This window comes from Suncus etruscus, chromosome X (genome assembly GCF_024139225.1).
Source record: "Suncus etruscus isolate mSunEtr1 chromosome X, mSunEtr1.pri.cur, whole genome shotgun sequence".
NCBI lineage: Eukaryota > Metazoa > Chordata > Mammalia > Eulipotyphla > Soricidae > Suncus > Suncus etruscus.
In genome coordinates this window covers 19,911,869-19,938,997 of record NC_064868.1, presented here as the reverse complement: position 1 = coordinate 19,938,997, position 27,129 = coordinate 19,911,869, and the positions used below count along the sequence as shown (strand labels likewise).

Here is a 27,129-nt window from a genome sequence, read left to right as displayed (position 1 = left end):
TATTTTATAATGGTTCTTTTTATTGGGTGGGGCCCTTACCAGGTTTGAGACTTGGAAATTGTGTTCGATGGTGTCTTCTTGGCTGTATTGTACAGAAAAGCAGATGGGTAGCAAATTTGTTCTTTTATAACGGCTGTCTTTATTGAATGGTGCCCTTACCGGGCTTGGGCCCTGGGTATTGTTTTTGATGGTTTCTTATTTTCTGTCTTGTGCACAAAAGTAGATAGGAAGAAAGCAGCAGTCTTTTATAATGGCTCTCCTTAACAATTGGGGCCCTTACCATTTTAGGGCCCTTGAGATTGTGTTTGATGTCGACTTTCTGGCTGTCTCATGCAGAAAAGCAGGTGGAAATTAAGGCAGCAGTCTGTTTTAATGGCTCTCCTATTCCATGGGCCCTTACTGACCTTGAGCCCTAGGTTTTGTGTTGGATGGTGTCTTCTTGGCTGTCTTGTGCAGACAAACAGACATGGGGCAATATAGCAGTCTTTTATAATGGCTCTCTGGATTTGTGCCCTGGAAATTCTGTATAATGGTGTAATCTTGACTGTCTTGTGCAAACAAACAGATGGCAAGCAATGCTGTCTTTTATAATGGCTTTAAAATATAAATTTAAATTTAAAATATATCTTTTATAATGGCTCTCCTGTACCCAAACATGGCAGGGATCGGCAAACGCCTTATTAGGTTGGGCCCTTACTGGGTTTGGGCCCTTCAGATTGTGTTCCATGGTATATTCTTGGCTTTCTTGTGTAGAAAAGTGGACGGGATGCAAGGCAGCAGTCTTTTTTACTGGCTCTCCTTATTAGCGAGGCTCTCCATATTTGGAACAGGTGACTGTGTTTGATGGTGTTTTCTTGACTGTCGTGCTGAAAATCAGATGCTGAGCAAGGCAGCTCTTTTTGCTAATGGCTCTCCTATGATCAAAGCACTGCACAGTACTACACAAACCTTAATTTTTGGGGTCCTTCATGGGTTCGGGCCCTGGAGATTATCTTCAATGGCACATTCTTGGCTGTCTTATGCAGAAAAGCAGATGGTGAGCATGGCAGCAGTCTTTTATTATGGCTCTCCTGTACCCAAACACAGCAGAGATCAGCACTCACCTTACTGTGTGGCCCTAGCTGGGTTTCAACCCTGGAAATTGTGTTCAGTGGCATCTTTTTGGTTGTTTGTGCAGAAAGCAACTCTACTTCTTACATTGGGCCTTTACTGGGTTTGGGCACTGGAGATTGTGTTCGATGGCATCTTGTAGGCTGTCTTGTGCAGAAAAGCAAACAGGGAGCAAGGTAGCAGTCTTTTACAGTGGCTCCTCTTTTTTGGATGGGTCCATTATCGAGTTTGGGTCCTGGAGATTGTGTTAGATAGCATCTTATTGGCTCTCTTTTGCAGAAAATCAGATGGGGAGTAAGGCAATAGTCTGAAAACAACCAATATGCCCTTCAACAGATGAATGACTAAAGAAACTGTGATACATATACACAATGGAATATTATGCAGCTGTCAGGATAGATGAAGTCATGAAATTTTCCTATACATGGATGATCATGGAAACTATTACGCTGAGTGAAATAATTAAGAGGGAGAGAGAGATGCAGAATAGTCTCACTTATCTATGGGTTTTAAGAAAAATAAAAGACATTGTAATAATGCCCAGAGATGAGCCAGAAGGACTGGCTCACGATATATAGCTCACCTCAAGGAGGGGTGAGTGCAATTAGAGCACTAATAACTACCATGGCAATAATGAATGAGTGAAGTCGAATGCCTCTCTCGAATACAGGCAGTGGGTGTGGGTGGAGGAAGATGAAGTGCATTAGTGGTGTGAATGTTTCACTGATGAAGGAGGGGTGCTCTTTCTGTGACTGAAACCCAACTACAGTCATATTTATAATCACGTGTTTTGTTTAAATTTAAAATAAAAGATAAGGAGGGGAGGGGAAAATAATAAAAACTAATTTTTTTTGTTTTTGGGCCACACCCAGCGGTGCTCAGGGGTTACTCCTGGCTGTCTGCTCAGAAATAGCTCCTGGCAGGCACGGGGGACCATATGGGACACCGGGATTCGAACCAACCACCTTAGGTCCTGGATCGGCTGCTTGCAAGGCAAACGCCACTGTGCTATCTCTCCGGGCCCAATAAAAACTATTTTTAAAAAAATACAAAATAGCTCTCCCTCTCAGGCAGGAAAGAAAACCTACTGAACACAATTCTACTCTTACTATTTATTGTAAATACAAAATACTTCTTTGTCAACTTGCGTTGAAATGCTCAATTTTGTATTTTAATAGAAACCATTACTCCGTCTAAGACTGTCTTCTGCATAAAGTAGGAAATTCAGTCTCAGCTCTTACTAGGATCTATTCCCCTCTCTGGAATCAAGCCTAAGTCTTTAATACTTACAGAAACAGTACTGGGCCTTCCAGTCCAGCTCAATACTATTTTTCCCTAGCAATCTGAGCCCCAAGCAGCACTAGAATGGAACAAACTTCTGGTCCCAAAAGTGAGCCACATGTTGTCTGCCCAAAATACCATGTCCTCAACCTTCAGAAGGCTCTGCTTCTGGCCCAGCTGTTGGCAGGTTCAGACTTTTCGTCTCTTGTTTGTTTGAAGGGAATATCTTTCTTTGTCCTCTTCCTTAGTGAATTCTCAAGAAACTCTGGCTTTAGAAAAGCAACAGGACAGGAGGCAGCTTGAACTTTGACACTTAATGCAGTGGAGTTTATACTAAGTAGTTGGAGGATGTTTGGAGGATGAAGGGCAGGGAAAAAGCAAAACTTCAAGTTTCTCCGGAAATGGCCCTGTATTTATACTAATATAGGCACATGTTAATGAGTATTCATTGCTCTGCACATACAGATAAGCACATACAGATCTCACAACTCACCCTAATTTAAGACAAACAACCAAGTTTTAGGAACTGGAGTAAATTTTCTAGTAATAAGCAGCAAATCTGGAATGAGAATTCCAAGTATTTTTTGCTTCACAGTTCAGCCTCTGTGCTATAGTTTCTCTTCCGCGGCATATTGGTAATATTTCCTTTAGAGTACAGTGAGATACCAGAATAAGTTAGTTGTGCATAAACTATCCATTTAGTAATTTCATCAGTGGAATACCATGGGTAAGTCTCCATCTGGTTATCAGAGTGCATTTGCCAAAACTCAAGAACAACAGTGCTACTTTGGGTGTAATTAATGTTTAGATAATAATTAGTCAACATGTTCGACTGCTTCTTGAGGTCACTTATAGGATGTGAAAATAGGACTCTATGTTGGCATAAACACAATGTTTGTTTTTTTTGTTCTGTGTCAGGAGGTCATTATCTTGGCCATCTAGAAGTTATACTTAATTGTTCAGGTATGGGTTCAAAACAGAGGTCTTTGTATTGTCAAAAAACATAAAATTGATTTATCTGATATTTTGATTAATACGAATATCTTGGGGGAATGGTCATACTCATTATTGTTCATCAAGTCCTTGATGGTGGTGGATATTGGTGAATGGATGGTGAAACCTTTCTCAGCCTGCCCGGTGCCTGCAACCCCCTTCCTGCCAGCGGGTCTGAGGGTTCAGGATAATGGCAAGGAAATGATCCACAGCAGTCAGTAGAAGTCAGGAGACAAGCAACTTTATTAATAAGGCCCTAGCCACTATGTGTGACTTCTAAACTAACCTTTTAAGCCAGGGGTCTCAAACTCAATTTACTTGGGGGCTGCAGGAGGCAAAGTCGGGTGATCCTTGTGTGCACAGTCAGTAGTAAGCCTTGAACATTGAGGGGTGTGACCCAAACAACTAAAAAAAAAAAAACAAAACAAAAAAGATTCCTCTAGGGCAGGGCCACAAAATGTTGTACAGAGGGCTGCAAACAGCCCATGGGCTGCGAGTTTGAGACCCCTGTTAAGCAGACTCCTTAAGCTTCCCTGCATCTCACCCTGTCTCTGCTCTCTACATCCTGCGTCCTTCTGAGACTTCTCTTGCTGAATCCTCCTCTGAATCTCTCCCTCTGCCCATGAGGCAACCCCTTTGTTACCTTCCATAGACCCTCTCCCAGCTACGGGGGGTCTCCCTCGCCACGTTAGATAGGAGGAAGTTGGGGGAAGGGGTTACGTCTCCGGGTTCTTTGTTAGAAGAAAAAGACAAGCTTTTGTTTTCCTGCCTTCTGTCAGCCAAAGGCGTGAACCCTAATAGTCCCCAAAGCATAAATTCCAAAGTGTAAAATTAAAATATCAGTCTTTTCCATAAACAAAACTTTTCTTCAAAATACACCTGTAGTTTAAAAAAAATGAATGCTATTTAACCAAGCACTTTTATCCTGGAACATCCTAGTTCCTTTCATTAACCTTACCTAAACAAAATTACAAGAGCACTTATAAAGAAAATAAAGTTTGAAAACAGGCTACTACATTAAAGTACACCACAAAACATTATGCAATTAGAAAAATATTAATTAAGGAAAACTATGAAACTCATTTATGTAAGCAAGTTAATGATGCAACTAAAGGGTTAAGAGATAACCTGAAACAGTTCAAATGCAGGAGGTTTTAAAAATATCTTGTTGGGCTTCACTGTTTTATCCCCCTTTTAATTATTTTTATCTCATCATCAAATTGTCCAGACATGAATAAGCTGTGGGCATCCTCGGGCCATGTGGGCTCATCATGTGACTTCACTCCACAGAACCCCAAGCCCTGTAGGTGGTCCCAGTTGGAGCCGTGCATGCCCACCAACTCTGGCCTGCTTGTGAGCTCCTCTGATGCACCCTCAGAGTGGCAGCACACCCTGTTTGCTTGCCCAAAGGGAGGGAGCTTTGTGGTACATCTTGCTGAGAAAGTGGTCAGTCTCCACCACTGCTGCCACCACTCCAATCGTCTGAACTGAAAGTCTGAAATTTCCAAAGCCAAATCTGTTGGAAGCTGAAGGACGTCATCAAAATACCAGTCTGCTATCAATAAAGTCTTTTCTTTCTGGCCTTCTTCCAAGTGGCCTCTATAAGTCTCTGCAAATTGGGAGGCATGGACCTTTTGCAGAAAAGTCGCAGTCCTAGGTGTCTAAGGGGGGGGTGCTCCAAGCTTTCAGCTCCCCTCCTTCACTGGCCCTTCTGCCCTCAGAACAGGGCTCTGCCGTGTAGAAAATGCACCGTGTGGCCCAAAAATTTGGGCTCACTCGAGCTAAATAGGGCCAAAATTAAACACAAGAACAGAAGTCTCACCATCATCAATGTCTTCTTGGGTCCAGGGTTCAAATCAATGTTCGAGGGCCAGTTGAAGTATTAATTAAATTAATAATAGTCCTGGATGGTTGGATGAAGGTGGATGGATGGTGAGGCCTTTCTTGGCCTTCCCAGTGCCTGCAAACCCCTTCCTGCTGGCAGGTCTAATGGCGAGGAAATGATCCACAGCAGTCAGTAGAAGTCAGGAGACAAGCCTTGTTATTAATAAGGCCCTAGCCACCATGTGTGGCTTCTAAGCTAACCTTTGAAGCAAACTCCTTAAGCTTCCCTGCATCTCATTCTGTCTCTGCTCTCTACATGCTGCGTCCTTCTCCTGAGACCTCTCTTGCTGCCTCTCTAGCTGAATCCTCCTCTGAATCTCTCTCTCTGCCCCTGAGGCAACCTCTTTGTTACCTTCCATAGACTAGCTATGGGAGGGTCTTCATCTCCAAGTGAGATAGGAGGAAGTTTCGAGGAGGGGTTACAGTTCAGGGTTCACTCCTAGTGGGTTTTGGGACCATATAGGGCTCCAGTGATGAAATCCGAGTCAGTCACATGTAAATCAAGTACCTTATACGCTGTTATACTATTGTGTACTCTGGACTCAATATAAATCTTGAGTTTGTATTTTAATAAGGCCCTAAAGAAGCATTTGAAAAGTCTTAGATCAATTACTTAACCAGGGGTCCTCAAACTTTTTAAACAGGGGGCCAGTTCACTGTCCCTCAGACCATTGGAGGGTCTGACTATAGTAAAAACAAAACTTATGAACGAATTCTTATGCACACTGCATATATCTTATTTTGCAATGAAGAAACAAAACAGATACAAATACAATATGTGGCCCGCGGGCCATAGTTTGAGGACCACTGACTTAAACTGTGTAACTTGATACATAAATAATTCCTATGTAGAGTATCAAAGATCAATATAGTCAGTGAATCAATATATCACATAATCACTGTGCTCCTACTCCTAACCAACACCTACCTAAGCTGTGATAGAGGATTCAAGACCAGGCCCATCTCAGAATATTAACAGCGTGATTTCTTTGGAGTATTTAAAATGTTGTGCACATTAAAATCATCTTCAAAACTTGTCAAAAATAGAGCTGCCTGGGCCCCAGTCCAAATCCACTGTATTAGACTGTTTGGGTTGCTATAACAAGCTTCCACAGACTGGATAATTCAAAAACAGTTTCCCTCTAATGTTTCTGACAGACACCTGATCAAGATAAATGTGTGAGCATAGCACTTCTGAGGGTATTTGTTTTCCCGGTTCAAAGTTACTTCCTGCTTTGTCCTTACATGGTGGAAAGGGCTAGGCCACAGTGTTGGCTAATCTTTTTGAGCCCAAGTGCCCAAACTGTCACACAATGCCCAGTTCTCCCAAAGGCCAGTCCGGCCCTGTTGCCAGGTGAGCTGCAAAGCAGACATTGGCACACTCGTCTCCAGTCACGCCACATATCTTAATTGCAGACCTTCCCGTGCGCCAGCTGCAAGGCCTTCGCATGCCACAGCTGGCACGCATGCCATAGGTTCGCCATCACCTAGTGGCTAGGGCATCCCCTGGAGCCCCTATTTAAAGACACTAAATGTCATTCATAAGGACTTCATCTTTAATATGGGGGAAGAGGAGTGGTTTGGGGTCACACAGGGCAGTGCTCAGCACTTACTTCTGGCTAAGTTTGGGGGACCATATGGGTGCCAAGGATTGAGCCTGGTTGGCTGCATGCAAGGAAGTTGCCTTACTTGCTGTTCTGTCTCTTGGACCCAAGGATCTTTTATGACCTAAGCAGCTCCTAAAAGGCATTTGCTAATAGTGGGTTAGGATTTCAACATATGAATTTGAAGAAGACTATATATTTTTTTTTTTTGGTTTTTGGGCCACACCCGTTTGATGCTCAGGGGTTACTCCTGGCTAAGTGCTCAGAAATTGCCCCTGGCTTGGGGGGACCATATGGGACGCCGGGGGATCGAACCGCGGTCCGTTCCTTGGCTAGCACTTACAAGGCAAGACACCTTATCTCTAGCGCCACCTTCCCGGCCCCCAGAAGACTATATTTTTGACCTTTGCATTCACTGAATCCAAATCTCTGTAGTGAAGTTTGGGCTTCTGCATATAGATCAAGTCCCTTAGGTGATTCTGATATTAATCAGAGTTGTCAAGCTTGCCATGTGGTTGATAGTGTTGTGGTGACACTCATGTTTTCTGTATTATATAGCAACTGGAGTAGTCAACAAACAGGAACTGTAACCATAATGACTTTCCTCCTTAAATATAGGAAAGTCCCCCCCCCAATATATTTCCTATAGGATAATGATAACGTTCATTTCAGAGCATGAGAAGTCACAAAAATCCTTTATAAGACTAATAGTGGAGACTATTATTCTCCTTATTTGCAGGTTCAGGATGCTGAGAACTAGAAAGAAAGAGTATATAGAATGAACTCTGCTAGAACGGATCTTATCTTTATTACTTTCTCTTCTTGATTTGTATGACCTGATGGATAGTTGAGGAGACCAAAATGTGTGTGAACGTGTGCGTGCCTGCACTCGATTCACACGTGAGTTATTTAGTACAGTCATCTGAGCACAGTTATCTGAGTACAATTCTGAGAACAGAACTAGAACTCATTGTTTTTTGTTTTTTTCTAGTCATAGGTATTTATTTTCTTTTAAAATTCTTTTTAAAATTATTTATTTATTTATTTTAATTATGAGAACAATGATGCAAAGAAAGAGGACAAGGTAAAGTTACCGTGGAAGGACAATCACCAATAAACAGAGTTCTCAGAAGAAATCCCATTGCTGACACCTTAATTTTGAACATAAAGTCAAGGAACATTAATAAGAAATAAAACAGAACCCATGTACAATTACTTTGTCCCACAAGTCTCCAGATATACATTATAACATTTCTTAGTGGTGCACAAAGCAATTTAAAGCCATGATATTTGTGTAACTCCTGAAACATTGAAGGCATAGTATTTTTTACATTTCCATGCATATGCATATTAGTTTATGTTAACCTTAAAAGTTTAAGTAGGTATTTTTTTATTTAAAATTTAGAGTCAAAGGAACAAAGTAAAAATGGTATTAGAGTGGCAATTATTGTTTGCATAGGCCCACCAAAATATGGGTGACATGGAAAGGAAAAGCCTTGGCAAAAATACAAGGAGACCCTACCCCTGAAGTTTCCTGGCATAAGACCAGCTCTAGGTTCCGGCAGAATAGTTTGTCTAATCCAAGTCCTTGTCTGTAGTGCCAATACAGTTTTATTTTTCAAACAGTCTCTGTTGTTGGCAAAAGATCCTGGAATCTGCATATCCTACATTCAGTCAGGCTGGTGTCAAACATCCTCTAGTTTCACCTCACAATTAAATCTCAATGCAGAGAGCCCTGTCCAGTAAGCAGGACATTATTGTTGTAAGTCTTAGTGAAAGTCTCTTTTGAGTAGGTCGATGTCAGAGCAGCGGTAGGGTCTTCCCTGGTAGAAGATTGCTTCCCGGTGATGTTATAGACAATGTTGGATGTTTCGTAGGTGGCTTCCCTAGTTCAGGGGTGAATGGAGAATGCCCATTCTAGAACTCATTGTTTTAATCTAACATTAACTTCTTGCTTCTCCCTCCTTTCACTATGTGTTCATTTGACCATTTTATATCTGAAGAGTAGAAAAGAAAAACAAAAGGATAGGAGAGTCATGTTGGAAAATATTTCTCCAGTAAGCTGCAGTGGAGAATGCAATTGTAATTAGCACTAAGTTGAAACACTAAATTGCTGCTGGGTTTCAGCTTGCTTTGCTTTCTTCATCCTTTGCTTTTGTTTGTTAAAAAAAAACATGAGTTCAGTTGTGTCAAGAACTTTTTGTCTTCTTGAAGAAACCATGGCTGTGGGTAGGGCATGGGCTAGTTTGCAGCACTGAGTGCATTTTCCTATTTTAGTTTGCAGTGATGATCTTACTCACAAATTCAAAGGCTTCACCGTGATGAACGAAGCAGAGAGATATGAAGCTCTCAGACACTGTCGCTATGTGGATGAAGTGATCAGAGATGCTCCATGGACACTTACCCCAGAGTTTCTTGAGAAACACAAGGTAATTCATCTTTTCAGGTTCACTGTGTAGCATAATTGGGGATTTGAGTTTTGTAAACTACTTGCAGAAATCCCAGATTGTCTTTAAATTTGAAATAAACTTTAGGAATGACCACATTGGTGTCACTTGCCTTTGCACCTCTCATTCGCCCAAGCCTGGGATGTGATCTGCTCTGAGTTCCTGTGTGTGCACTCAGAACCAGACACCTACGTCCCAAGGTACTCTTCATCCCCCACAATGAACCAGAGTGAACTCACTTACCTAAACAGCAAACTAGGTGTGATATAGAGCTTTGATGAGATCATCTTTTAAAACATTTGACACACTGACTGGCCCAAAGGAAGAACTCCAAAGATGTCATAGTCATGGCCACTACAATCACCATTGGTGCTTATAGTTGTTCAGGTATCAGTTTCACCGGAAAATCAACACACAACTTATTCAGAAGGGCAAGGGTCAACCTTGAAGTACTCTATGATTTTATGACCCCGAGGCTCCTACTGATATAAGATTTATATTAGTACAAAACACAAGAAATTCTTTTGATCTGTCTCAAATTATGTGCTTTTTATCTCTCTACCAGTCCCACATTAGGAGCTATTCTTTCCTTTTATAAGCAGTACAAAAAATAAGATTAAGCTGTTCTAAGAGTTTTCTTTGCTATTTTTAAAATCACGATGCAGAAGAGAATAGAGAACACTGATAAATGTGCATGGGTAATCGCAGAGGAGACAATTTCCCAGAAAGAATAAAAGAAAATGGGAAAACTACAATAAGATTTACTTCCAGCAATCACTAACACATTTTAACTAAGCATCTATTGTATATTCAACTTGTGTGAGCCATTGTGGGGATACTAATGATGATAATGATGGCTGCCACTTCCTAGATGCCATGTGCCCAAGTCTGTGCTGAGTGCTCTGCTCTTCTATGAATCATATTCAATGTCATGGCAACCCTGAGTTGGTGATGTTATATGCCAGAGAGCAGTAGAACTCAGTTTCAGTGTTTAGAAGCAAACTGACTACCACCACAACAATAATAAGCACTTATGAAGTATTTATTATGTACTAGTTATTACTTTTTAAGTACTTTTACATATGATTCTCATATAGTGATGTTTGTTCCCCAAAGGACATTTGGTGGTATCTGGAAACATTTTTGGTTGTAATAACTAGGTGTGCTACTGGCATCTAGTGGGTAAAGGCCAGGGGTGCTACTAAGCCTCCCAGAGGGTACAGATTAGATATACCGACACCAACTAATGTACCAGTCCTCAATGTCTCTAGTACTGAGGTAAAAAATTCTGATTTAGCAGCTGAAAAAGTGCTTAGGGTACTTGTCTTGCATGTAGCCAATCCTGGTTTGATTCCTAGTATTCCATATGGTCCCCTGAGTACTACCAGAAGTTATCCCTGAGTGCAGAGGCAGGAATAATACGTGAACAATGCTGACTATGGCCCAAAATAAAGAGAGAAATCCCGATTTTTTACCATTATCATTTTACTTATGAATTATATAGCCAGGAAGTTGTGGGACAAGAATCATAGCCCAACAAATTGAATGGCTACTCTCCTTTTTGTGATAGTATGAAGCATTGGTATGAAGGGCTTTCCTGGATAGAAAGATATTTCAATGGACTGAGTAGATGACTTGCATGTAGGAGACTTGGTTCCTTCTCTGGCACCACACATGTGTACCCTGATCACTGTAGGCTATAACCTCTCATAACAACAAGAGCAACAAAAATTTGGGACTTTAAAAGTTAGGCAAGGATTTCACTTGATAGAGTAGAAAAGAGGAAATTAGTGAGGGTCAGCAGAGAGGCAGATTATAAGAAGAAAATTCTATTAATGAGGACATACACCCCTACTTGGAAAGGAGTGAATTTACAGTGAGAAAGGTCAGGTATAAATTGGTATTATTGATTCAGGGGACAGGGCCCTGAATTTGGTGTAATAGCAATGGAGAGGTAACATTGGGTACACATGTGTATGCACACTCACACACATACCACACACACACAATACACATATGGAGAGTAGGGTGTAAATAGTCTAATTCCAAGATGTTTGGGTTCTAGGTAAACTTCAAAATTTGAGGTGCCATTGGATAGGGCACCAGGTCTTCAGGGTAAAATTAATACCAGACAGATTGGTTCCATGAGAAAAAAGGGGTGAATCCATTGCCATACTATAAAATGATACTTAAGTATGAGGGCCAATTGCCATCCTTGAGACAGGAAATGGAGAGTTGGGTTCATCATTGCATGGCTACAAGGACTCTGAAGAATGAATGAATTTTCTGAAAGAAAAAGTTTAGAAGCAGAAGGGACCCCCAAGAAAACCTACTTATCTTGTGAGAAGTATTTTTTTATTTTTGGGCCACACCCGGTGACGCTCAGGGGTTACTCCTGACTATGCGCTCATAAGTCGCTACTGGCTCGGGGGACCATAAGGGACGCCGGGGGATCAAACTGCGGTCTGTCCTAGACTAGCGCTGGCAAAGCAGACACCTTACCTCTAGCACCATCGCGCCGGCCCCAGAAAGAAGTAATTTGTAATCAAAGAGTAAAATGGCATTGTAGGGGTCGGAGCGATAGCACAGCAGTAAAGTGTCTGCCTTGTACATGGCCAACACAGGACAGACCCTGGTTAGAATCCTGACATCCCATATGGTTCCCCGAGCATGCCAGGAGCAACTTCTGAATGTAGAGCCAGGAGTGGCACCAGTTGTGACCCAAAAACAAAACAAAAAATGATATTGTAAACTGTGTTTCAAGTGATTTGTTGCAGCAGCTTTATTTCAAAAACCTTTTCAAATCACAGATATGCATGTCCATCCCATGATGATAGTTCTTCTCTCTCTCCCTACAGATTGACTTTGTGGCCCATGATGATATTCCTTATTCTTCTGCTGGCTCTGATGACGTCTACAAGCATATAAAGGAAGCAGGTGAGCTCTGTGCCGCCCTGTCTACTGCTGTGCAATAACCAGGTTTCTTAAAATACTTTCCTAGGCTGGGGTTTAAATTTTCAACATGTCCACAGTCTCTACAGTAGCATTTCTCAACCAGGGGCCATATGACTACAGTGTGGGATTCCAGAACAGTATAAAGTGGCTACAGGTAAAATTGTAAAAATAGTGAGGGACACAGACCACCCAGTAGGAGAAGGGTACCACAGGAATGAGACATGGCCAGAGAAATATTGAAAAACACAGCTCTATTGGCCTCTGTTGACAAAGGCTACAGCCCAGTCACAATATGAACAGCAGATACAAAAGCAAAGCATTCAATTTCCCCTCAGAGGCTAGATTTTAAGGCCCATCAAACCCAAACTCCAGGCTCCTGCAGTTGAAAGGCAATCTTTATCTTCCTCCACAGAGAAATTATTTGTTACTGTCAGAAAAGTTTCCCCCTAAAGATGTAGCTGGCCCATAATAATCTGGGCTCCTTATTTGCAGAGTGATTCCTTCTATTTCGTAAGAGAATATTAGCCACAGACCATACAGGGGAATGCAAATGAGTGAATGCATATATGTGTTTGTGTGTGTTGGGTTGAAATGTCTCCTTCCCAAACTGCTCGTGGTTTTCCATTTGGCACTGAGTAATTAGTTAAGGTTAAAGATTCTCGTCAACACCCCCAGGAGTTCGTGAGAAGCTAGAAAGTAGTTTCCTTCTTTCCAGACTTAACTTTCAGTGTTCCTGTTCCATTGAGGTTGATCTACAGTTTTCCATCCAAATGGGGCTCTGAGTGCTCCTTTCACAGCAGCCTCTTCTCTGTCCTCCACATAACTTATAATCTTTGGTCCTTTTATCTTCTCAGGCATCCAGAGCAAGAGATGTTCATTTTCTCCCATAGCCTTATGTATCATCTTTCTTTGGGGAAACTTCTTTCCGTCTTCCTCTCTCTGCTATTCAAAGTTCTCCCTTTCATCATTTCTTTTAAGCGTACACCCACTTGGAAAGTCACAAAATCAAGCCAACCAATTTCTTCCCCTACCCTGCATCCTCTTCCTTGCAAAGACATTGCCTGCCAGTAACCTGCAGCTACACATCCATTATTTCTTCACTTTCTGCACCTCTGGATCAACCTTCTTCAGTCCCCTGATGACTTTAAAGTCGCCAAACTCAGAACCCACTCAGCTTATCTCATGACCTAATGACCCTACCCATCATTCTCCTTTCTTAAACATTTTTGTCCTCTTCTTTGCTGCCTTCTGCCCTCAGAGCCATCTTCTTTCATTCTTGGAAGGTCCCTGCAACTTGGGCCATGTTGCTCCCACCTTCTCCCCACGATTCCCATCTCCAAACAGAATAATCAAGTGGAATTTGACTTGCCCTTGGAGCACTGACCTAAGACTATGTGCGACGTGTCACAAGTACACAAGTGTGGCCCATTGGTCTGTTCTGTTAGTTCCTCACCAAAGAAGAGCCACAGGAGAGAACTGTTTGGGGCCTAGATGGAGAAGGCCAGAGTTTTCACTGTGAGAGAACAATGCTCAGAAATGGCCTCTAAGCAGCCCCATTTGGCTTTTATACTTCCCTGGTGATTTATTTTGAAAGTCAAAAATCACTTTAAATGAGCCCAGCATAATAAGAGCATGAATTAAGCTTTAGAGCATATTCTGCTTGTCAGAAGGAGATGTCAGAGTCCTCCAGCAGAACTGCATGAAAAGATGGAGCTAAAATGCAATTGACTGTACAGTCCACATTGCTCACCATCCTTCTAAGATTGCCTACTACTGTTGAAAGTTTCCTTCATTAACATGTGCTGTGCTGCTGCTTAAAATAGCTCCAGAACCAAACGCCACAATTCTGAAAAGCATGATAAAAAAGGTTCTGTGATCATGCTCATTACTGAATATTTTTAGCAGAGCAATAATTAGGATTTGGAGGAAGCCGGGTGCCTCATTATGTCAAGCAGAAGGCTTGGATCTTCTTTCAGACACCTAACTCCCTAACAGCCAAAGCAAATCTTTCTTAGCCCCACCACCACTTTCAGTTACTCAGTTACACCCACCCCAGGGCTTCAAAAAAATGGAGGGGGCTCAGGGCCCTGTTTCTAAATGACCTGTTAAAACCTCTTAGCATCTATAGAGTCTTCTTCACATTCCAGCAGGCGGGAGTATGGATGAAATATCTGCCTGCTGAAATATGGGGTCCATTTCTAACACTACCTTGCTCTGAGTAAGGTGACAATCTTGTCTCTGGTCCCCTAACTTGAAATCTCTTGGGATTCTCTGCCCACCAGAGTCCCCTGAATAGCTGTTATTCAGAGCTGTGTGTTGAAATGTTCACATCCTCTGTCTTCCATTTGTTTTTTTGTGTTTGAATTCACTTTCTTAGAAAGCCTAAGGAAATTTGGTAGCTTAGTGGCAGTCCCCAATTTTTTCCTTTAAATCATAAAAAATTGGAAGCTGGATGCTTTTTCTCACATAAGCAGTGCCCCCTGCTGTTGACACTGTGAGCAGATGATATCCAAAGAATGCTCTAAGGATGCCCCAATAGGGACCACTGGCTGAAAACTGCACCAGTATCAATATGGCCAATAGGACTGGGGTTTAGAGCACTTGGAAAACAATATATACTTGGGGAGGTGGCTCACAAGATTTGTGGCATGTTTTGTAAGTGAAAACCTTGGGTTCCAGCCTTGCCACTAAGTGGTTCTCTTTGAGCACCACTAGAAGCTCTCCCAGAACTGCCAAACAAACAAAGTGGCCACAAAAGAAACCAACCTTTATGCAGTTATTCCTGCAACAAATATTCCTAAAGTGCCTGCTTGCGATCCAGTGTGGGGCAGATATACAAGAATGGGACATGTGAAGTTCTTCACCTTATATAGCTGCTAGTTGAGTTAGAAAGGCTGTTATTGGACAAGTGGTTTTATAAAAAACCACAGCATGTGTGGAAGAAAAGAGTAGTGGCTCTGGGAGAAAATAACAGGAGGCTCAGTCTGGGTAGTCTTCTCAAGGTCTCCTTGAGAAGGTGCCCCAAAAGGTGAAAGCCTATGGATGATTCCATTAACCAGTCAAAGAGGAAATTTATGGCTGAGTGAGGCGAAGAGGCAGCCAAGACACTGAGTCAAGGTAGATCTATTGCCCAACACCATAGAATATAATGCTAAAGGTGCTCCCTGTAGTTGTACATGGAGGTGGGGAGAGGGCATGAAATGATATGAGAGAAACATGTGGATGAGGCAATGCACACTGTTGTATGTTGAGCCAAAGTAAGGGTTTGTATCTAAATACAGAGAAGAGGAGAAAGTCAATGAAGGGTGTTGGTATCAACTTGCATTTTGAAAAATAGCTTTGGGAATCTACTTGTGAGGCAAGTGGAACCAGGAGAAAACACACACACACACACACACCCCAAATACCTGGAAACCGGTTTTGTGGCCTTTTCTGTAGCCTTTGAACAAGGTGGTGTTTATTTTACTGGTTTAGACTAGAAGTCCCCAAACTTATCTGGCTCTTTTCAGGAAATAAAATCACCCTGGAAATCTTTAAATGGATGAATGAAACTTCCCTCCATGAATTGCACCCACAGTTACTACCATTCCTTAAATTGCTCACTCACTTTGCACAACATTGACTTGAATGAAGGATAGAAAAAAATGGGTGCATTGGGAAGGGAAGACATTTAGGAAGCAGATTGTACATGAAGAGTGAAGGAGAGGGCAGTAGCAGAGTTCTAGGTCACCGTGGTCCAGTCACCTTATTTCTCTTGTGAGGAGACTGGGGTCACAGAAGTTGCCTTCTGAGGCTTGAGCAATTATCCCATGCTCGGAGTCTTGTTTCCAGAGTCGAACCATCATGACATCCTGTGTCTCATGACCCTGTCCTAGTGCCCATAATCATATAGGACATTAAAACCTTAATTTCCAATACTTTATTCATTTCAATTGGCCACAGAAGTGTAATCAGAAGCCGGAGGCTTAGCCTCTGATAACTTACACAACCTCTTTATCACTTTCTATATAGCCAAATACAGCTTGACGGACCTCAATGAATTTTTCTTTCTACTTGGCATCTTTTGTGCTTTATTTATTTTTAGTCAGTCGCATGTATTGAATGGTGATTCTGCCATCCAGAGTAGACTGCTCTTAGAGATAAATCATCTGGCTCCCCACAGGCATGGCTTTAGATGAGAGGGGACAAAAATAGTATGCTTTTTCTTCCTTTCCTTTGGTAGAACATGATGCAAGACTTCTTAGGGAAGAAGGGGCGTTGATGTGATCTGACTATTTCATTGACTCAGTTGTTATTCTCCATTCACATCCTACTTTAATTAGCATATATTGAGCATCATTCAAGTGGGACACGGTAACTGAGCTGAATCCTGGGGGTGCAAAGACATTCAAGGCACAATCAATGCTTCTGAGACACCCTCTTTCTACAATATTTCAAAGACTTTTCTTTTTTTTTCTGGTGCACCGTTCCTGGAGGTACTGCAATACCAGGTCGATGCATGGAATGGACAGAGCAAGCTCCTATTCCAGTTCCTAGTGCCAAAAATCCATTTAATATACATCATCAGATAGACGACGTATCAGATATTAAACTGATAAGAAGAGATACTACACTTGATCTTAGCTAAAAGGCCGAGAAGCTATCAAAGACTTTTCTTAATGGCAGACAAGGTCATGGCCTGAATGTTGTAGAGTCTGCCCAATGGTGTCAGACAAGCCTTTGCAGAAGCATAATCTTGAATCAGGACTCAGTAGTATGTGAGGATCTGCAGCTGATGTGGCAGAAAGGAAGATCCAGGGTAGAAAGGAAGAACCTGGCTTGAGAGGACCAGGAACTGGGCATGTGCACAGAGAAAACAGATCCAGAATGACTATGTACATGGTGTTTGTGGCCAAGAGGAAGCTACAGCTCAGCTGGAAAAGTTACCTGGGGCCTGGGTGTAGCTTTCCCAACTATGCTTAGGAGTTGCAAGTTGTTTTTGAAAATATGGGTCACCAAAGAAAAGGAGTCAACTCAAGCCACTTCAGTTTTTCCTCTTCTCTTCTCTCTGACATGCGCAGGAATGTTTGTCCCAACACAGAGAACTGAAGGCATTTCAACATCAGACATCATCACCAGAATTGTCCGTGATTATGATGTTTATGCCCGCCGCAACCTCCAGAGGGGGTACACAGCCAAGGAACTCAATGTTAGCTTTATAAACGTAAGTGTGTGGCTCTGCACCCTTTCAGGCCCTTCATCCCCTTTCAACACAATTTATCCAGCCAGATGTTCTAGATAGTTGACATGGATTGTTCGGTTTTTACATACATCACCCCCTGAGACAGTGTTATACTCATTTTGCAGATCATGAAACTAGTCTCCAATGGAGTCCCTTATCTTCCCCAAGGCACATTGGTAATGAGCTTTTTACTTTATAAAGAAGCTCTTTTATGTTTGGTTTGGTTTGGTTTTGGGGCCACACCCAGTGACGCTCAAAGGTTACTCCTGGCTATGTGCTCAGAAATCGCTCCTGGCTTGGGGACTATATGGGATGCCAGGGGATCGACCCGCAGTCTGTCCTAGGTCAGCGCACACAAGGCAGACTCCTTACCGCTTGTGCTAACACTTCGACCTCTATAAAGAAACTCTTCTTCATAATAATAATAACAATAATAATAATAATAATAATAATAAACCTCTTCATTCACCTCCACCCTCTTTTAGTGGGTTATTATACACCCCAGCTGTGCTCAGGGCTTATTCCTGGCTCTCTTCTCAGGGGATCACTCTTCATGATGCTTGGGAGACCATATGTGGTGCTAGGGATTGAACCAGGGTTGGCTACATGTAAGGCAAGTGCCCTCTTTGCTATACTATCACTCCAGCCTCACCCCCTCAACCCTCTTTAGGAATTCTCAGGCTTGAATATGGGGTTTCTGGAAGATATTTCCACATAAAAGGCCAGAGTTAATTCTGCTTAGAAGGAAGAGAGGAGGAGGTCTGAGTTAATAAAAAAAAAAAGTTAAATCCAGAGCAAACACTTTCATGTTTCAACGGTTTAAATTTTTTATATTATTAAGGTCCTACAGATGCTCATTAGAAGCCTTAACAACGTTTTTTTTATTGTCCAGAGAAATTACAGCTGTTTAAATAAAGCCAAGTCTTTAGCTTCCTTTTGTATTTCTGCTGTATTGTTCCCACAGAGAGCTACTGTTAGTTTAATAATAGAGCAACTGTTAAAACAATCTTTAAAACAAGCAAAACAAGCTGTTAAAAAGCAAAGAACACAGCCTGGTTATTGAAGTTGATGTTACTTAGAGACTGGGCAACTGGATTGGCCTGGATTCTGAGGAGCTGATTGTATTGATTAAAACAAGAATGCTCCATTCCACAAAAACTATTTTTCCAAAGGGCAGTCTTTTACCAAAAAAGATGTATAATTAGTAATGGCCATAATTGTTCACAAGCTTACATGGCCAAACAATCATTGGTACCTTTAAAATAAGAAGGATTTATTCTTCACAAATTAGTGATAGAGGTCCCTATGGGTCTGGGAGTTTGGGGAGCTCGGGCTCTGGTTTTGTACAAGCCTGGCTGAAGTCACAAAAATGGAAAATGACCCATTCAAGTGGCACCCGAACAAGTGGCTGCCAAGCATTCAGTGAAAGTGATTATTTAGCACCTTAAAGAGAATAAAGAAAGCCCTAGTTATTTCAATAAATTAAACTGTCTGTTCTTTTCAGTTGAATTCAGTCAACCCTCCAAGCATGTCAAGCCATTTCCCAAAGTTATTGCTCACTCTTTTTTAAACAGCCCTTAGATAAGCCACTTAGCTCAAGGAACCATAGAGTGTATGTCGATGTGCTCCTTGCCTTTCTGTGACACCAAGCTTAGCTGCAGCTCAGAACTGAAATCAAATGTGTCAGAGGGATGCAAAGATAAATCACTGAAGCTTAGAAGTGGCAGAAACCTGAAGGAGCTCATTGACCCAGTCCAAGGCCTGCCATGTACAAATGAGAAAAGCTGAGTTCAGAGAGGGAATCCGTTAAAGGACTTTCAAGCTAAGACTTGCTTGAAAGAGACTCCTGTTTTTTTTGTTTCATTCTACTGTTTTGTGCTGCCCCTGAAAGCTGGACATAATAATTCTATTCTATGCAGAGTGAAACTGGAAGAAAATGTTAAAAGTACAATAGTCAACACTCAGCTTCTCATATGCTTGTGAGACCATGTTCCTTGGTTTATCTTACTTAGTCTTCTTGATAAGATTATAAATGACTTTATTCAGCATGGAGATTAGGAGACAAAACCATAACAGGTTATAAACTCCCCTCAGATCACTAATAAGTTATGAATGGGAGCACAATTTCCCACAGCCCACAGCAAATATTCCCATTATATATAATGGAATGGTAGCAGGGAGAGTCTACACCACATCAATAGGCTGCAGGAAGGGTTGAAATGTCTAAATTAGAGGCCCTTAAACCAGCTTTTAAATCTGCCAGGTATCTCAAACAAATCTGAACTATGAAATGAATCTCATATAGTGAAGAAATTTGATAAACTTTCTCTACCCCTTCAGAAGAATAATGAATTTACAAAGGAGAAGACAGTTTTTAAAATGTGTTATACTTTAGGTGACATAGTTTGACATAATGTTTGGGTTTTGATGTACTGCTTTCTCTTCACCACCAAAGAGTTCTCATGTCGTTTTCATGGTTTTGATAGTTTCATCAGGTAGCCCAGGCAACTTAATAGTAAAGAAAGAGCAGCATATTCTGAATTTTTACTAAATGCTAGACTTTGAGACACACAATTTATGTGCATTATCTTACCCAATTGCAGCAAACGATTCTTCTCATTATATAGATGTGGAAACTGAGGGTAAAGGGTGACATGTGGTTTTCTCAGAGTATGATATCTTCCAGGTAGAAAGGTACAAGAGTACCTGAAAGACATTGCTGCATAACAACTATAAGAAAATCCCAGTCCATCGAAGCTATTAGAATACCTTTCTTCATCACTAAGGAAACTAAGACATTTAACTTAGCTGAATGAAAACTTGTAATACAATGAAAATTTTAATATAATGTGTAGGTTCTTAGATACAGCCAATGACCCATTTATTTCAAACAATATTTGTTTTAATAATGTCCCAATAAGACAGTGAACTTGGGCAGCCTTTATGTTGGCACTCTATGTATATTCAAGTTTTTCTAAGTAGTAGCAGAACTAGTAGGGTATATTTGTCCAACATTTTCCCATATGAGGCACATGTTTTTGGTTCTTCTTTCATAACCAAATTCAACTCATTTTAAAAAAATAAAACCATTATACTGCCCTTTAAGTGTTCATATAAACTAATGACAAATGATTTTTCTTACAAGATGAATCTTTCTTTCAACCTACCTCTTGGAAAGTAGCAATATCTCTATTGTTCTGGTTAGAAAAAAATACAAGTTGAAATAAAACATGAGGAGCTGGGAGTTAATAAAGCAGAATGGACGACCTAGGCCAATCTCTGGAACCATATTGTTCCCCACAAATCACCCAGGATAGCCCTGGAGAACCCTGAGGTGACTCAACTACTCTCTGGTACTACAGGCCCAAGTGGGACTGCATCTCTAGGCCTTTTATTTGAAGCTTGGTTGGCCAAGAATCACTGGTAGGGCCCCTGAGCACAGCTTAAGAGTTCCCTCTTTAAAAAAATATAAAAATATATGGGGCTGGAGTGTTAGCACAGTGATAGGGCATTTGCCTTGCACGTGGATGACCCAGGACAGATGCGGGTTTGATCCCTGGCATCCCATATGGTCCCCCATTCCAGGAGCGATTTCTGAGTGCAGAGCGCCACTGGGTGTGGGCACCCCCAAAATAAAAATAAAAGTAATAAAGTAAAAAAATATGTTTATTAGTGTGAATGATTTACCTTTCAAATACCTTCCTGGATAAAACCATTTCTTTCTTTAATTTTTGAACAGGAGAAGAAGTATCGCTTCCAAAACCAAGTTGATAAGATGAAAGAAAAAGTCAAGAATGTGGAAGAAAGATCGAAGGAATTTGTTAATAGAGTGGAAGAAAAAAGTCATGATCTAATTCAGAAATGGGAAGAAAAATCAAGGGAATTCATTGGCAACTTCCTAGAACTGTTTGGGCCTGATGGAGCATGGGTAAGTAATTATTTTTACATGGGCCCACAATGATGGGCATTTTTCAATTATACTTTTCATGGAACCATGTAAAGGGATTCCTTCTTTGTTTTTGTTTTTGTTTTTTGTTTGTTTTTTGTTGTTATCTTGGGCCACACCTGGAAGCTCTCAAGGGTTGCTCCTGGCTCAGAACTCGCTCCTGGCAGGCATGGGGGACCATATGAGATGCTGGGATTCGAACCACCATCCCTCTGCATGGAAGGGAAACCCCCTACCTCCATGCTATTTCGCCGGCCCCAAGTGAATATAATTTTAAGGGGTTCCTTTAAAAAAACAGTAAAATATGTGGTCTCCACTTCAAGAATTAGCCCAAATGATCTTAAGTGGCTTCTTTTTCTCTCAAACTGGTACCCAGTAGCAACTAAACCAAGCTTTGTCCTCTGCTGATCTAGAGCTTATAGTGATTTAGTAATTCTTGAATTAGACATTACTGAAGATGTTGGTCCTGTTACTTATCCACATATCTCATTTGGAGATGACGCAAAACTTGTGTACGGGTGAGTTGGGGAAGAAGGGGTAAGGGTAAAGTGAATTAGTGGTAGGACACTTGTATTGGTCCCCTGGAGAATGCAAAAGAAATGAAGCTACCTTTGTCAATTTTCCTTGTAAGGATACTTCCTCTCATTGGCTAGAAGAGAAACAAGAGTTAAAATTTGCCCTGCTTTTGTGTCCCTCATGCCCTGATTTTCCCTTGATTTTCCATGACATGTAAATATTATGATAAGGTATGGAAATCTTAGGAGATTTTGGTTGTGGTCAGATTATTAAATCAAGAGAAAATGTGGAGGACTTCCTTGCCTTAGTTTTTCAGACAACTTTGAATGGTAACTGTAGAAAAAGAAAAGATTATTGTGGAAACCAGGATATTCTTATATCTCATTGCGATTTCCACTGTACACATGCTTGTGGATGACTGTCAGAAGAGTTGATGAGGATTCAATGGAATACTTTTAAAACTAACTTTCCTTTTAAGATGAAAAGAAATGATTCCACTTGATTTCCCTGATTTTAAGTAGCCTAGATTTCCTATTATGACATAAGAAGTCTCTAACAAAACCCACTTCAGCTTAATTATTTTATTGATGGGTTGTCACTGCTGCTTCTCTGCTCATTTGAGTTGGTTCATTATAAGATTATCTAAAAGTAAAACACTCAATTATTAATGGAAAAAAAGAACAATTGAGAAGTTGGAAGAGATGCTTTGCTTAAAGCCAGGCAGCCTTTACAAGAGTATAGACGTGGGTGTTATAGGGTGACCTTAGGCTTGTTAGTGGCTCAGACTGAGAAGGGTGGAAGGTTTACATGGGTCTTCTTGAACCCTCTATGGCTTCTACAAAGTGTAGAAGAATCAAGAACTATGCTCTTTTTCATTTTTCCTTTGCCTGCTAAAATTTTTAGATTAATTTAATTTGTTGAATATTTACTTTTTCCATAACAAATCTTTGTCTAAGCACACAACTAGGGAAATCATGAAAATAGAATGCAGACCTTGTTTTCTATGTTCCCATGATCTCTATAATGCAAATTTTCTGAAATCGCCCATTAATCTAATGCAGGGGTCTCAAACTCAGTTTACCTGGGGGGCCGCAGGAGGCAAAGCCGGGGTGAGGCAGGGCTGCATAAGGGATTTCACACACAAAAAAAGGGGACAGCGGGCAGGAGCAGCGAAAATGGCATCTGTGTTAGGCACAACATATTCACAATTATTTGCTTACCGAATATTCGCAATGAAAAATCGCATTAGTAAGAGAAAAAAATCACAAAAAAATCGCATTAAACATTTGCATACCCCAAACGAAACTGCTTGGGGTATGCAAATGTTTAATGCGATTTTTTCCTTACTAATGGGATTTTTATTGCAATGATTTGGTAAGTGAATAATCGTAAATACTGCAATATTTGAAGGCCGGCCACGGGCCACAAAATGTTGTATGGTGGGCCACAAACAGCCTACGGGCTGCGAGTTTGAGACCCCTCATCTAATGTGTATTTGTATAGTTCACATTTTCACAGCTAGTTTTTGAGAAGAAATAGCTGGTGCTTCTTAATGATTCCACCTAGGAATGCATTAGTTTATCGGGATTCTGCTGAGAAGTCCTGGATTTGTAACCTGGTATTATAGGAGGGGAGTTTAATATTTTTTTCACCTGAATTGAGCAAAGGCAAGGACAAAATATAATTTCATAGCAACTTCATAAACCCAGTTTCAGGCTCCAAGTGCAAGTGAAATGGGAGCTGGAATTGTTTTAGGAGAGTGTGGTGACAGAGCTGAGGTGATTTTTAAGAAATGAAACCCAGATAAGAAATGGCTGACTGTGGGGACTGCCAGGTGAAGTGCTGATTGCTTCACCTACAGAGTCTCTGCCCTGCTGTGCTTCTTCTGAGGAAACTGAGGACCTGAAGGGAGCCCTGTCCTGTGCTTCTCTGTCTTTTCTGAATCCTTGAAGCTCTCCTCAGAGCCCTGCGAAGCCCCCAAAAACTGCATTCTGAAGCTACCGAGCAAGCGAGTAAGAAATGGCCGACTGTGGGGACTGCCAGGTGAAGTGCTGATTGCTTCACCTGCAGAGTCTCTGCCCTGCTGTGCTTCTTCTGAGGAAACTGAGGACCTGAAGGGAGCCCTGTCCTGTGCTTCTTTGTCTTTTCTGAATTCTTGAAGCCCTTCTCAGAGCCCTGGGAAGCAAACCTCCAAAAAATTGCATCCTGAAGCTACCCAGTGAGCGAGTGAGTGAGTAACAAATGTCTCACTTTACAAGCCTAGAAAGGGGAAGCCGCTGAACTCTGCTGGAACTCAGATGCCAGCACCCCTGTCTACCTGTCTTCTGTGCTGTGCTCCATTTTGGGGCCTGATTTCATCCTATGTGTGGCTCATCTGCAGATGGCTCGCCTTCCCTGGAGGTGAGCTTACACACTCAGAAAGGGGAAGATGCTGAACTCTGCTGGAACTCAGATGCCAGCACACCTATCTGCCTGTCTTCTGTGCTGTGCTCCATTTTCAGCCTGATTTCATCCTGTGTGTGGCTCATCTGCAGATGGCACACCTTCCCTGGAGCCTTCCCTGGAGGTGAGTTTACAAGCCCAGACAGGATGGAGCCAGAGGAGCACAGCTGCTCTGCTTCGTTTCCCGGCCGTGCACATCATTTAGCCAATGAATACAACAACAACACATAGAAAAACCCACAATACAAGTATGAAAATGGGGAAACAATGCAGCCCAGTGCCAGACATAAAGAATGACGATGACTTGAACATGACCAACCAACTAGTCAGTCTCTCAGATAAGGAGTTTAGAGTGGCAATATGGAAGATGTTCAAAGAACTCAAAGAAAGTATAGAAGAGAACACTAATAAAAATCAAGAGAATATGAAGATAGAAATCAGAAAACTCCAAACTGAAATTTCAGGTCAAGTAACAGGTCTGAAAAACTCAGTAAATGAATTAAAGAAAAACATGGTTGAGCTTTCCCATGGGTTAACAGCAGCTGAGGATAGAATTAGTACACTGGAAGATGAGATGAATAACAATTCCATACAGCAGAAGAAATTGGAACAAAAGACTTAAAGCAAATGATCAAACAATGGAAAAATTACTGGAAGAATGGGAACAGATGAAAATAGAAGTCTATGATAAGCTCAACAGAAACAACTTAAGAATCACAGAGTCCCAAAGACCCAGGGAGAAAATCTCCAGGAAGAATCAATGGTCAAGAACATCATTATGGGCCCGGAGAGATAGCACAGCGGTGTTTGCCTTGCAAGCAGCCGATCCAGGACCTAAGGTGGTTGGTTCAAATCCCAGTGTCCCATATGGTCCCCCGTGCCAGCCAGGAGTTATTTCTGAGCAAACAGCCAGGAGAAACCCCTGAGCACCACTGGGTGTGGCACAAAAAACCAAAAATCAAAAAAAAAAAAAAAGAACATTATTAAAGAGAAACTACCAGAGCTAATGAATACATGAGATCAAATCCTGCATGCCCGAAGAGTACCAACTAAAGGAGACCCCCCAGAAAAAACACCCCAAGACACATCCTAGACACAATGATGAATCCCACAGATAGAGACAGAATTCTGAAATCAGCAAGATTGAAAAGAAATTACATTCAAGGGAACATCCTTGAGATTTACTGCAGACCTGTCACTGGAAGCACTCAAGGCCAGAAGGCAGCGGTGGGCTATAGTAACAAAACTCAATGAAATAAATGCTTCACCTAAAATACTGCACCCAGCAAAACTCACTTTCAGGTTTGAAGGAACAATACATGGTTTCACAGACAAACAACAGCTCAGAAACTTTACAGATTCAAAACCATTCTTAAAAGAAAAACTGAACGGCCTACTTTAAGACAAGACTGACCAACAGACACACCAAACTTCGATATAAAGATGGCACTAACTCCCAGGACTATTCTTTCTCTCAACGTCAATGGACTAAATGCGCTAGTTAAGAGACACAAAGTGGCTAAATGGATCAAAAAACTCAATCCAACCTTCTGCTGCCTACAAGAAACGCACTTGAATAGTCAGAACAAGCATAGACTCAAAATAAAAGGCTGGAGGAAAATCATCCAAGCAAACAACACCCATAAAAAAGCTGGAGTGGCCATACTAATATCAGATGATGCAAACTTCATACTTAGGAAAGTTGTAAGGGACAAAGATGGACATTTTGTATTAATCAAGGGATACGTACAGCAGGAAGAAATCACTCTCCTAAACATATATGCACCGAATGAGGGACCAGCAAAATATTTAATAAAATTATTCACAAATCTGAAAAATAATATCAATAATAACACAATAATTGGGAAAGACCTCAACACGGCTTTGTCAACACTTGACAGGTCAACCAGACTGAAACTCAACAAGAATATACTAGACTTGAAAAGAGAAATGGAAGAAAGAGTCCTAGTAGATATATACAGGACACTCCACCCACAGAAGCCCGGATACATATACTTCTCTAATGTACATGGGACATTATCCAGGATAGACATGCTAGCACATAAAACATACCTCCATAATATCAAGAGGATAGAAATTTTGCAAAATACCTTCGCTGACCACAAGGCTCTGAAATTATATATGAACTACAAAGGAACACAGAAGAAAAACTTTAATACCTGGAAGTTAAACAGCCTAATACTGAATAACCAGTGTGTTAGAGATGAAATCAAAGAGAAAAATTAAAACCTTCCTAGAAACAAATGACAATGGAGACACAAACTATCAGAACCTATGGACACAGCAAAAGCGGTACTGAGAGGAAAATTTATAGCTTTGCAAGCACACATCAGGAAAGAAGAAGGGGCATACCTGAATAGCTTAATGGCGCAGTTCATAGAATTAGAAATTGCTCAACAAAAGGACCGAAAAATAGGGAGAAAGAAGAAAATAACAAACTGAGAGCAGAAATCAATGAAGTGGAAAACCAAAAAAACAATCCAAAATATCAACGAAAGCAGAAGTTGGTTCTTTGAAAAAATAAACAAGATTGATAGACCACTGGAAAAACTAACAAAGAAAAAGAGAGAAACTTGATAACTCACATTAGGAATGAAAAAAGAGAGATCACTACTGATATGGCAGAGATTCAAAGGGTAATCAGAAACTACTTTGAGAAACTCTGTGCCACTAAAAATGAAAACCAGGAAGAAATGGATAAATTTTCGG

General features: G+C 41.2%; 1 protein-coding gene and 1 non-coding gene across 3 annotated transcripts in view; one reads left to right on the top strand and one right to left on the bottom strand.

The window, feature by feature from the left end:
• PCYT1B (phosphate cytidylyltransferase 1B, choline) overlaps window positions 1-27,129 on the top strand; it is a 330,888-nt gene that overhangs the window by 226,783 nt on the left and 76,976 nt on the right. For both annotated transcript variants that reach the window (XM_049766758.1, XM_049766757.1), the window contains exons 4-7: window positions 9,150-9,301; window positions 12,178-12,256; window positions 17,335-17,477; window positions 21,235-21,423. In XM_049766758.1, coding sequence (XP_049622715.1) covers window positions 9,150-9,301; window positions 12,178-12,256; window positions 17,335-17,477; window positions 21,235-21,423 — 563 coding nt within the window. The remainder of the gene's footprint in view (window positions 1-9,149; window positions 9,302-12,177; window positions 12,257-17,334; window positions 17,478-21,234; window positions 21,424-27,129) is intronic.
• LOC126000014 (U2 spliceosomal RNA) lies at window positions 16,728-16,917 on the bottom strand. The gene has a single exon (XR_007492418.1). It is a non-coding gene; the product is annotated as a U2 spliceosomal RNA (small nuclear RNA).